The sequence below is a fragment of the Struthio camelus genome, chromosome 1, assembly GCF_040807025.1.
Source record: "Struthio camelus isolate bStrCam1 chromosome 1, bStrCam1.hap1, whole genome shotgun sequence".
Classification (NCBI taxonomy): domain Eukaryota; kingdom Metazoa; phylum Chordata; class Aves; order Struthioniformes; family Struthionidae; genus Struthio; species Struthio camelus.
The window spans coordinates 75,897,939-75,910,274 of record NC_090942.1 but is presented as its reverse complement, the minus strand read 5'-3'; the positions used below and the strand labels follow the sequence as shown (position 1 = coordinate 75,910,274).

The 12,336-nt window shown below is 39.3% G+C and overlaps 1 protein-coding gene across 1 annotated transcript; it reads left to right on the top strand.

Annotated features, from left to right (window-relative positions):
- Positions 1–213: 213 nt before the first annotated feature.
- CMAS (cytidine monophosphate N-acetylneuraminic acid synthetase) lies at positions 214–11,952 on the top strand. Its single transcript, XM_068949612.1, has 8 exons — positions 214–495; positions 1,966–2,108; positions 2,348–2,503; positions 5,023–5,156; positions 6,783–6,877; positions 7,669–7,840; positions 9,715–9,865; positions 10,582–11,952. The coding sequence occupies exons 1-8, from the start codon at positions 305–307 to the stop codon at positions 10,854–10,856; spliced, it is 1,317 nt and encodes a 438-aa protein (XP_068805713.1). The 5' UTR covers positions 214–304; the 3' UTR covers positions 10,857–11,952.
- Positions 11,953–12,336: the final 384 nt, after the last annotated feature.

Below are 12,336 nucleotides of genomic sequence, written 5' to 3'. Positions count from 1 at the left end.
AGCTCCGGCCCCTCTCCTCACGGCTTGCCCGCCCCGCCGCTCCCTCACCCAACGGCTTCCCGCTGCGCGCGCCCCTCCCCCTCCTCCACGCATGCGCCGCCGCGCCGCTGCACGCCCCCCCCCCCAGCGGACTACATTTCCCAGCATGCCCCCAAAGCCGACCGGGGCCCAGCCCCAGCGGACTACATTTCCCAGCATGCCCCAGCCCGCCCCGTGGCAGCCAGCACCGCGCCTAAGGGCGTAGGTAGCAGGAGGTAGCAGTTAGGGCGCGGGGTTGGGGGGGGGGGTCGCGGAAGGTGGCGACATGGAGGCTGGCGCGGGCGGCTCGGGCGGGCTGCCGGCGGGCGACGCGCGGCCGCGCGGCCACCTGGCCGCCCTGGTGCTGGCGCGCGGCGGCAGCAAGGGGATCCCGCTGAAGAACATCAAGCTGCTGGCGGGGGTGCCGCTCATCGGCTGGGTGCTGCGCGCCGCCCTCGACGCCGGCGTCTTCCACAGGTGCGCATGCGCCTCCCCCCTCCCTTCTTCATCCCCTCCCCCCTCCGGGTCCACGCATGGGCGTGGCGCCGGGGAGGGGGCTCGGCGCCATGTTGGTGGCGGGGTGGGTAGGGGTAGGCGGGCGGGAGGTTTCGGGGTCGTGTGGCTGAGGGCCGAGGTGCCCCGGCACTGGGTAGGGGAGCTGCTTGGGAGTGTGGCGGCGGGGGGCGGCCCTGCTGCCTAGGGCAGGCTGCTGGGGCCGCGGCCCCGTTTCCGGCTGGCTTCCCCCTGAGAGAGCCCTGAGGCGAAATCTCAAATAAACTGCTGCCGGTATAGAGGCTCGCCCTGTTATTTGTAGAGGGAGCGGTCCGCCCCTGTGAGTCAAAGTAATTTCTAGTCCCCTTTCAGACAGCGGTGCTGTCGGTGTGCGTGTTAACACGGCAAAGGTCTGCTAGTTTAAGGGGTAGAGTGCGTTTGAAGGAGACAGCTTGAAGCGCAAGGAAAATACCCCTGGCTCCGGCGTTTGTGTACACGGGGGTGACCTGACGTCCTGCCGTGGTCGTACCTGCTTTCATTACAGTAATCCCTTGATGTCTTTGAAAGGAAAAACTTAAGCACCGTTTGCTGTGTACAGTATGTTGAGAATGCCAATATTCTAGTGAGAACAAACTTAATAGGTCTCTCTCTCTTTCCTGTATGCTTTTCTGTAAAAATGATGGCAGCAGTGGCCTCACTAGGCTCAGCCAGTGTTTGTCATCACATAATAGCCAGGCTTAGCCCTTCCCTTTGTAAATGTTTATCGTACCTAAGCCATAACAATCTTGCTTTGCTGGTATGAGGGCTTTTTCTGTGCCAAAACGCCTGTGATGGCAGCTTGAAAAACTCTTGCCCTGGGTTTGGATGGAGCCTAACTGGTGCGCTGCGTTATACTTGCAGAATAAGCTAGTTCTATAACTGAGTAGTAGTTTTGTTCAGAAGCAGCCCCGACAACAAACTCTTCAGTGATTTTGAATACATCGCTCGACCCATTCATGGCTCAGCGGTCTGTTAGTGTGCCTAGCAAACTGTAGCACGCTGTCATGGCACATACATGGCAACATTTCTGAATTTTGTGTTGCTTAAGCCACCTACACGCACGGTAGGTCAAGTACCATACTGTATTAAATTGAAATACCACTCAGGCTAGAGATTTTACAATATAGCAGATGTGTTTTTGCTCTTTACTTCTAAAAGTTGCTTGTTCTTGTACTGACAGGACACTTTTACTAATACGAGGGTATGAGCCAGTTCCTTTTTCTTCATTGCCAGATTTAGTCCGTGCGTAAACCAGGGTGTTGTTCAGGTTAGCAGATTATGACAGGCAAACTAGTAATGTTGGGTGAGCAACCTATTGCTTCTGTAGCTGTTATGTTTCATTTTAATAGGATGTGAGGCAAACTAAATTGTTATTCTTTTATATAAGTATTTGTTTCTGTCACTGTCTGCCAACAGTGTGTGGGTTTCTACAGACCATGATGAAATTGAGAAGGTTGCAAAGCAGTTTGGTGCTCAAGTTCATCGCAGAAGCCCTGAAGTATCTCAAGACTCCTCTACTTCTCTAGAAACTATCAGAGAGTTTCTTAACCATCATCATGGTACATCAGTATTATTTGTGTAGTTCCAGTAGTGAAATGTGCTGATTTTTTATATTTTATTTTAACCCCAGAACGATGATGCATTTATTTTATTTTATTTAGAAAAATAAGTAAAGCCCGTAGTAAATATAAGCTAGAAAGATTCTCCCTTTCATGTAGCATTTGCTCACACCACACTTTGCAATTGTCTGCATTTAAAAATTCATTGTTACATAAGTGTTTGTTTTTTTTTTCTTTAGAGGTTGATATTGTAGGAAATATTCAAGCAACATCTCCCTGTTTACATCCCAGTGATCTTGTAAAAGTGGCTGATCTGATCCAGAAGGAGGGCTTTGATTCTGTCTTCTCTGTTGTGAGACGGCATCAATTTAGATGGAGCGAGGTAAAAAAAGGAGGTAATGTTTAGCTTTTTTTGGTTACAATTATACTTAATAAAAATTCTATTCAAATGATTTGTGTCCATATTGTCATAGGAAGTGATATCAGAGATGTAGGCTTAAGTCCTGGAGGGCAATGAGATCACCTGGAAATTTCTCTAAGTAGTGCCGCTACTCATTGTTTTGTAGAAGTGATGAGATGCTGAAAGTGAAAACGTTATTAACATGTGTAGACTCAAAACATAACTCTGCAAAACTTTCTGTGTTAACTCCTGCTTGGCAAGTATTCAGGTGTTCACTGACGTGATGCTGAGGACTTGTCTTAACTAGGAAAATGTTTTGTTCTTACTGTGCGCTAACTAATGAAAGGCTGATGTGAGGTAAAGTCTCTATGAAGATAGGATGGTAACCTCTTAGCCTGGAGGCTTAGGGTTTATATCAGCTTGTTAATTCGTCTGCGGGTTTATGTCCAATTGCAAGCTGCCTTTGATTCATAAGGTCTGAATTTGTGTTAATTAGCTTATACAGAGGAATATGACTATGTTTCATAGAGAAAGTATGCTTCTCGGCTACAGTGCCAAGCTGGATAAAGACTAATCTCTTTACCAGTAAATAAAGATTGTACCTAATTGTAGCTATAGAACTATCTTTCATACTTGTACAAAGATCTATTCCCTACATTATCTATGTTGTTTTTATTTCTGTGGCTAGTGCAGAAATGTTTGCTTCTGCTTTTCCTCAAAGTGGTTAGTTCAGTAACTTCTAGGTCATTATTTTTATTTTGAAAAATGAATGTATTGCTCAGATATTAAAATTTATTCTGTGGTTTTGAAATCTGAAATGCTTCAGATGTCTTTTACGAGTTTACAGTGCATCGTGCTGTGGAAGAGCATGTGAAATATAATTGAAGCATGGTACTAGATGGAAAAAAAGTTAGGCCTTTGATTAGAATGAACAGACAGCTTGAACATCCTCCTTCTTTCTGATAAGAGGAGAAATAATGTGATGCAATTTGTATGTAACATGTAAGAGGCGCATCAAAATAATGGCTGGAAGTTTGGGATTCTGTGGATTACGTTTTAGGCAACCAGGATTAAGTCCACTTAACATCTTGAGATGCTAGAACGAACATCTGTGAAAGAGTAAATCTCATTTGGATGCACCATGTGGCTTCCTCAAGTGATTGTGTGGCACCAAGTCTCCATAGGTATCTGACATCCCGTATTGACTTCTGTAGATTCCCTGTATCCTCAACGTATTAAAATGAAAAAAAGCTTCAAGGCCTGCCCGAAACCGAAAATCATTCTTTAGTATAAAGTGACATATGAGATCTTTTAATGTGGTGGAAGATGAAGAATCCTTCTGTTACAAGGAGTATATATGAAGAGAGTGGGGAAAAAGTCATGCCAACACTAGCAGCTTAAGGGGAAAAGAAAATTGCCTTTCAGGAATGTGGTGTTTAAGGTAACAGTGATTCACAAGAGTAGAATGCAGTTCTGCTCTGTTCTCTTTTTCAGGCAGCTTTAGAGTACTGAATATGAAAGAATTTTATAGCTTTTCCTGTGTATTTGTATTGTTCCTTCTGCATTAAAGGATTAATATGTATGTACCCTTAAAGGGAACAGTGTCTCTGTGGTTGAACTGTTTACTTCCTGGAATGCAAAGCTGTAATTTATTTATTAAATGTAAAGTATATATATTAAAGCCTCAGGATCTTTGGGGTGTTTGAGAATTCCCACTAGCTTTTTCATGGGTCATCAGATCATGAGAGCTGGTGAATTTTAGCTATTTTGTATATGAATTTGACTGGGCTTAAGAATAAATGCCTCTGATCCCTGGTTCAGGTTCTGCTTCATTCACTATTGGCATTTGAAAGCAATATGGAGTCTTCCTTGTTCAAAGACACTGGTTTGTTTATTTGTGGGCGTTGATTAAACCAGTTAAGAATGGTTTGTGACTACTTCTAGGGTAGGAAGTGCCAACATGTTACCATAGGCAAAATTTCTTCTCATAAGGTCTTTTTTGACCTGCCAGATTTCAGGTTAGTTTGCTCAGCTTTCAGAGTTGATTTAGGGCATCTCTATTTTTAGGTGTAAGTAGATGAATGTTTTCTTATGTTCACCCTCATTGCAAGTTAAACCCTTTCTGTAGTGTATACTGGGAGATAGAGTATGGAAAGGCTGGAATTTCCTTCACACAGGCAAGAACACTCTAGAAGAATGCCCCCCTCACCAAGTTTGGAACTGAGGACATCTCACATCTCAGGAATTTTTTTTTAAGTTGGAATGAAAAACTTTTCATTTTCCTTTTCTATAAAAGTAGGGCAGTCCTCCAGTTTGTTATTCATAAGTTATAACAAAGAACAAGCAGTTCAGTGATTCTTTATAAAGCTAAGCTATGAGAAACAGTAATGAAAGAAGCAGGTGACTGAATTATGCCCTTAATTTTTCAACAGAAAACTATTTAAAGAAGGCTATTAAGCGTCTCTGAAGAAGAATTTCTGGAAAACTTATGTTGTCTTTTCTCTCTGTTTACAGAAAACAAAATGACAGAGCCCCAAAACCTGAATCCAGCAAAACGGTACCGGAGGCAAGACTGGCCTGGAGAGCTGTATGAAAATGGCTCGTTTTACTTTGCTAAGAGGCATTTGATTGAGAAGGGCTACTTGCAGGTTAGTGTTTCTGTCTTTCATAGCTTCCTAGAATAATGCTTCTTGTACTTTTGCCATAGAGGATTCTGAATTCAATAATATATCTCTGTTTCTAACACAGTCCAGTGTCCAGTAACAGCATTTTGACCTCAGGACAATTTACGTATTTTTAACTTAACAAGACCCACTGTAGTTAGGGCAGTTCTAGTAACACCTTCCTCCACGGCAAGTAAATTCATACAAATAATGTGCATATCTGGCTATAAGCCAAAAAGAATACAGTATTGAGATTCACATCAGTTCACCAGGGTGTGAGTACATATTTCGTAATTCAGTTTAGTGTTACTGATATATTGTAATACTGACCTTAACATAGTATGACAGGCTTCTCATATAACTTGTAACATGTACTTGATTTCTGTGTAGCTCAATTTTCTAATCTGTCATGTATGGGCAATGCTTTTCTCATGGGTTACGACTAGACGAGAGTTTTTCTTAATCTTCAGCTCAAGTGTTGTAGTGTTAAAAGAAACCTGATAAAGTCGCTTCTACTCCTTTATCAAGCTCCTTTCTAGGAGATTGGTCTAAAATTAACTTTTTTTTTTTTTTTTCCTCCCCTTTCTTCCAGTAGCTTTTCTGAAAGATTGTTACCTAACCCTTGCCCTTCAGTAGAAGCATCTGTATGATCTCAAGCCTAAACTGGCCTATTCATGGTCAGTTTAGAGCCTTTGTCTTGCATCAGTTCTGGACTGTAGTTTCAACAGCCTTTTCCCCTTTCTTGATGTAGTATATTACACTACTTCCCAGTGTAGTAATATAGAATGAGTATATTTGCTTCAGCTTTCATTTGTTTGTCTACAAGCGTGGCCCCTTAATTTTCTCATGTAAGACAGGTTTTCCATCTTACAGATTGTTTCCAATATTTGTCACCAGAGCTATACAAAAGCCTAATGCAGATATTTCCATGTTTCTACTGGGAATACCTTATTAGGTATGGCAAGAATACAAGATTTCTTATTTCTATCTGTTGCAAATAACTCACTAGTTTCTAACTTAGGTCTCTATAGTTTGGGTAGATCCATGCAGTGCCAGTTAGTGCTGTGTGGACTTAGAAGCATTGCTCTGCACTGCTTTGTACGTTTTATGAAGGTTGGGTCACTAACTCTTACATGATCAGTGGGTTTTGGGGCGGGGGGGAGGAGGGTGATGGGTTTTTTTTGTTTTAATTAAATTGGGCTTCGGTAGATAATGCTTCCAGTTGAGATGAAGTCTTTATGTAAGTAACAAACGAAAAATAAGCATACTTGTACTGAGTCAATGCTAAATGTGGTACTATTTTACTGTATTAGTTAAAGACCTAGTAAAAGCGGAATGACCTAATGACTACAATGCAAAGCATCTTTCCTGTGTGCTTTCTCTAGTTGTAGAATGAGGGTACCTACTAACTGTTTTGCCCGTGTAAAGTTCTTTACAATGCTGGATTCTGTGTAATTGGCAAAATGCCATTGTTGGTGGTTCAGTTGTATCTAAGCCACTATGATGGCTGTGTAAACAGATATTTAGCCTTCATTACATGGCACTAAATTGTGCAATTTTATGGTTGTAGTAACCCAAATGGAAAAAGTTAATGGATTATGTTTTATTTAGGGCGGTAAAATGGCCTACTATGAAATGCGTGCAGAGCACAGCGTCGATATTGATATAGACATTGACTGGCCTATTGCGGAGCAAAGAGTGCTGAGGTAGAAGCACTTTTTATTCCTTTATGTCTTTAATATCAGTCATTGTTTCAAATTATCATCATATGAATTCATAATGTTTGTTTAGTTTTAAGGTTGCAATTTAACAAAGTAATCAAGATCAAAGATACTTGAACAACTCTGTTTCCATACATATTTTTTTTCCTCTGTCCGTTGAAATCAGCTGAATTACCTTTGCTATTTCTTTTTTAAAATGTCAGCCTAGAGGAAAGGGAGGTTGTAAGTCCTGCTATACCATAAAAATATGTTAGTATAATCTAATAAGCTTTTTCCATCTGCGTTGTCCTGCGCTTCCATGGCGAGCACCATGTTTACTGATGCACATTACTAAGAGAGAGTGGTGCATGCAAAAGACAGGAGGTGATTCCAAGTTGCCTGCTGTCTTTTCTTTGCAGCTACTCTGTACCTGTATTTCTTAAAGGAAATAAGGGGTATAAATGGAGCATGTTTCCTACCCTTTTTTTATCCATTACTCCTTTTTTTTTTTTCTTTCAAAATAAGTGCTGCAGAATGTAAGTTTTATGCTAAGGAAATAAGTCTCTTCCTAATTTTTGAAGAGACAGCATAACTGGGTTGTCTTAGATGGGTTTTGTTTTTAATTTGATGGAGGAGAATATAGTTGAAGAGTGAAGATGATGAGAAAAGACTTTAGAAAAGTCTTAAAGAATTTCAAAGGTGATAAAACTGTGATCTTCAGACAAAAAAATTTGAGTTATTGTTTTTTCTTGACTGTGCAAAAACTTCCATCCTGAAAAGATAACTTCTTTGTCTAGCTTTGGATATTTTGGTAAAGAACCATTAAAAGAGGTGAAGCTATTGGTTTGCAGTATTGATGGATGCCTGACAAATGGTCGCATTTATGTGACAGAAGATCAGAAGGAAATGATCTCTTATGATTATAGAGATATTGTTGGCATTGACCTGTTAAAGAAAAGAGGAATCCAGGTAAGCATTGTTCTGAAACGTGAGGCTTTCTTTCTGATGTAAACTGAACATTAAAATATTCTAAAACCTACAACATTTGAAATTTCTTCAGAATGCTTTTGATCAAGCTGCATAATACACTGGTACGCGTTTGGGACAGATGTTGTTCTCAGATTCCCTAGAGGAAAATTAATGCCTTTTGTTAAATTCTTCTTTTCATTCATAGTGGCTATGGCATTTTTTTCCTTTTCTTGCCCAAGAAAAATGGGAGAAGAAGTTTGTATGGTGTTGTGCTAGCACTTATCCTACAGTGTGCGGTTCAGTGTAGGTACGCATTAATTAGCTTTTGGTTTACAACGTTCTTGTCTACTGTGACGTCTCTGTCCCACGCAGACTATGAATATGTTTTTTGCAACAGCTCTGCCAAGCAGGGATACTTTGTTATCTCTTAGTTATGGAAGAGGAAGGGGTACACTGGGAAATTCATTGGTTCATCTTAGATTACCCATGATGGTGGCAAAGTGGGAAAATCAAACTCCAATCACTTTTGTCCTGTAATTGCAATAACCACAATTTATGCTCTCTGAAGCTGTAAGAATTCAAGGCAAACTGGAACAGTGCATTGCAATATGTCTGCTTTCTTGAATTGTTATTACTGAATTCTGCTAAACTGAGGATTTGGTTACCTTTATGTAAAATTAGCCTCCCTGCTATTTTCTGCATGTGCTGCTGCCTTTGATATAGCCAGGAGAATTTCTTGGGGTAAGGGCTGACTGATACAGATTCAGACTGTCTTCAAAGAACTTTATTTGAATCCTGCTGCAGGTGGAGATAGGTATGGACAAGATAAACTTGGCTAAGCCCTGAGGAAACTGTTTAGATATGTTTTGGAGTCTCCATAGTAGGAGTTCTTAAAACAGGTTAGGCAAGACATTCTTGAAATAGAGGTGTAACTGGTGCTGCCTTGGGGCAGTGGAAAGAAGTAGATGGGTTTTCAAAAGTCCTTCAGCTCTATTTTCTATAAGGCAAAAGGGAGGAACCTTGCAGTTTTGTTGCCTGCGAGCTCCCATTTCCATTCCTCCTGTGAATTGGAATCTTTCATTAGAAATGTCTTGGGCTTTGTGCTGCACTTGCTGTATTCCTAGTAGATGTTGCTGACAGACTCTTGCTTTCTGAACAGCCCCTGCTCATTATTTAAAATTGGTGCCAAATATTCATTATCACTTAGCCACAGTTAGGGAAAGTGATAATGTCCATAGCTTGGACAGAAAACTTGGCGGGGGTGGGGGGAGGTCTGAGATTAAAAATCCTACTGCAATAATCTTTATTTCCTGTCTTACGCATTGTTCCTAAATTTCAAAATTGTAATCAAATTCCTGAGATGAATGTGCCACATCAGTTTGTTTAATGTTCTGTTGATGCTCTGAAGGCCTATTGTAAATAACGAGATTGTTATTAGGTAGAGTAGTCATGGAAAATATTTCAAAGTATTTGTCTAGAAATATTACAGAAACCATCCCCAGGAATTTTTTGTATTGCCTACTGTGGCTTAGATTAGATGATACTGTATTAGACAGCTAGCATGCCATGGTACACTGATACCCAATATTTTATTTGGTACATGTTGCATTTAAAAAGAAAACATAATTTCCTTTTCTGTGAACTTGAAGGAAACTTGCAGAATGATTCACTTTCCTTTATCAACTTGTAATTAAAGACTGCAATGTGTTTTCTGAATCCTGATCACTTTTACTGTGAATTTTGAAGGAAAAAAACAGATGTGTAACCCTTCTGATATCAAAGAGCCTCTATTAGCAAAATTTCTACTGTTCTTTCATAAATCAGTTTGTCTTGTTTCTCTGTAGAATTTATTCTAACTTGACTTAATTTAATAGGTCCGACTTATCTCTGAAAGAGATCGTTCAAAAACGCTGTCTGCCATGCAGCTGGGATGTGTAGCAAAAGTTAATGCAACAAATAAATTAGAAGTCCTAGAGGACTGGCGAAAAGACATTGGTTTGAGCTGGAAAGAAGTGGCTTACTTAGGTCAGTTTCCTTTTTTTGGTACTAAAATTTCATACAGATATGTAAACTTTGTGGTGCTGTTCATCTCCAGAGTACTTTGTCCTTTGTTAATAAACGAGATTTAATGGAATTAAAGTGCACATTGCAGCATAGAATCACCAACAGCAAATACATTTCTTAAGTCCTGTTGGGGTCCAATCTAAATATTAAATGCATTAATGAATAAGGCCTGATCTGGTAAGTTGAGTCTCAGCTGTTTTTATGAGATTTAGAAAAGTATAATAAGCTTTTCGTATGGTTACACGCGCATACAGCTAAAGTTCACAATTGTGAACTGATTTTAATTCATTCCAGGTGAATATTATATAGGTTATATTATGAAATAGAAACAAAAATTGGACAGAATTAAAGCTATGTAATCCTGCACAAAACTACATTTCAGTGGCAGCTTAAGTATAGAGTTGTGCAAGTGCTTACTCAGTTGCTTAAACAATTTTACTTAAAAATCTTAAAAGTATTATTCTTTTGCATAAAGTTTATGTAAAGTGTGATTAGTATTGGCATACGTCGTAGAGGTTTTCTAAGAACTGACTCACACTGCAAAATGCTGTTGAGGTTCTCAGATGAAAGTTGCCACAAGAATACAAATTTTAAAAATAATGTGTGTAAGAAAGAATATGGGGTTTGCTAAGTTTATCCGCTTTGTGATATTGTATGTATGTCATCTTTTTCAACAGGAAATGAAGAGTCTGATGTGGAATGCCTGAAAAACGCTGGCATGAGTGGTGTGCCTGCTGATGCTTGTGCAGTTGCTCAGAAGGCTGCTGCTTATATTTGTAAAAGCAATGGCGGCTGTGGAGCCATCCGAGAGTTTGCAGAACATATCTTCCTGTTGTTAGAAAAAGTGAACTCTGCAAGAAAGCAGTTGGGAGAAGTGAGTTCAGTAGGAGGGGAAATTGGGGGAAATGAGAACAGCAGGACAGGAAATAAGGAACTAATGAAAAAGAAATAACACACTTGTTCTCTCTTGCTATCCTCCTTCTCCTGTTCCCTTCTGAATATGTCTGTATCCCAAAGGATAGCTTGCCTTTCAGATTTGACGCTTAAGTAGAATTGAAAAGATATTTCCCTCTAGTTTAAGGTCCCACTTTCATTAAATGCTGAGTATATTTATATTCATGATTATTTTAAAAGTCATTTAAATGCAATGGAAGGAATTCTACAAAAGGTAGTGTCCTGTAAATGTTCTTTTAATCGTTGTACCTGTTCTACAGGAATGATGTGTCCTTATGTCATAATTGAATAGTTTCAGCAATGATTTTTTTTTATGATTTGAGGATTTATGATTCAGATTTTTGGCAATTTTGTTCTCTCAGTTGTGCTTCTTTCATTTAGACTCCCTCTATCAAATCTTAATATGGCACTGTAACTGTGTGCTTGCTTTTTATGAGATGCATATCCAATAAGCAAGAGTTCTAGCATATGCTGGAGAAGTCAGGTGTAAAATAAGTATCAAACCTTTCCCTATATTTTTAATAGCAAGTTCAGATACTGTAAAAACAGTCAATATTAGTTAAGAAAAGCATTTAAGCATGTGCTCAGTTTTAAGCTCATTAATAATTAAATGGTGTTTGGACTCGTGCCTCTTAACTTTGAATCTCTTTAAGAACTTAAGTGAAACTCAGTGTAAATTAGCTTACCCAAATGCTTTAATGAATTTGAAGCTAAATTTCCTGTAAACTTGGAGATCTATCTATTGCAGAAACTATTTCTTTCTGTGAAGGTTTTATTATGATCATTAATGACAGAAAAGATTGTTATTGCATGAAGAAGTAATTGCTGTATAAAATTCATAGTTGAAGTTTGTGGGTTTATATCCAGCATACATTCAGACTATTTTTAGCATGTTAATTTAAAACTGGTGTGTATGTATGTGTATTTATTTAGAATACAATTTTTATCCTGTTTTGATTTAATGTATGCAGTGATCTGTAAACATTTGAATAATCAACACTAAAATTACGGATCTCTTTTTCAATCCTGATTATCAGTGAGCCAAGCTAAGTCTTGGGTTATGCTAAAAAATAAAAAATAATAAGTTGCACACAGGCAGTTACTACTGAGATGAGTAATAATGGTTTATCATTTTATTTTATGTTTCTCTGCTAAATAGACACTCTGAATACGGTATCTCCTGATCTACCGCTCTCTATTGATTGATTAACTTTGTGTTTACTTCCCATTACTATGCAATTTATAAGTGAAATTCTTTTACTACCTATCAGCCTCTGCTAAGATTAGCAGGTGAATAGTTTGCTGCAGTAATCAGCTTCAGGTTATCATGTAAGTACTTCCTTTTGGTGAGGTTTAGGGTTCTGCGCTGGATAAGTAAGTTCCATGGACTTTAAAAACAGGAGAGACATGTTTTGGATAACACTCTGAACTTTGGCATAGGTAGCTAAACCATTTTCTTGTATAGACTAATGTGATAA

Bases quoted from the DNA above. Each gene is read 5' to 3' on its own strand.
- CMAS (XM_068949612.1), top strand. From the start codon at position 305: ATGGAGGCTGGCGCGGGCGGCTCGGGCGGGCTGCCGGCGGGCGACGCG. The intron at 2,109-2,347 runs GTACATCAGTAT...TTTTTTCTTTAG, and splicing joins GTTTCTTAACCATCATCATG to AGGTTGATATTGTAGGAAAT. The intron at 9,866-10,581 runs GTCAGTTTCCTT...CTTTTTCAACAG, and splicing joins GAAAGAAGTGGCTTACTTAG to GAAATGAAGAGTCTGATGTG.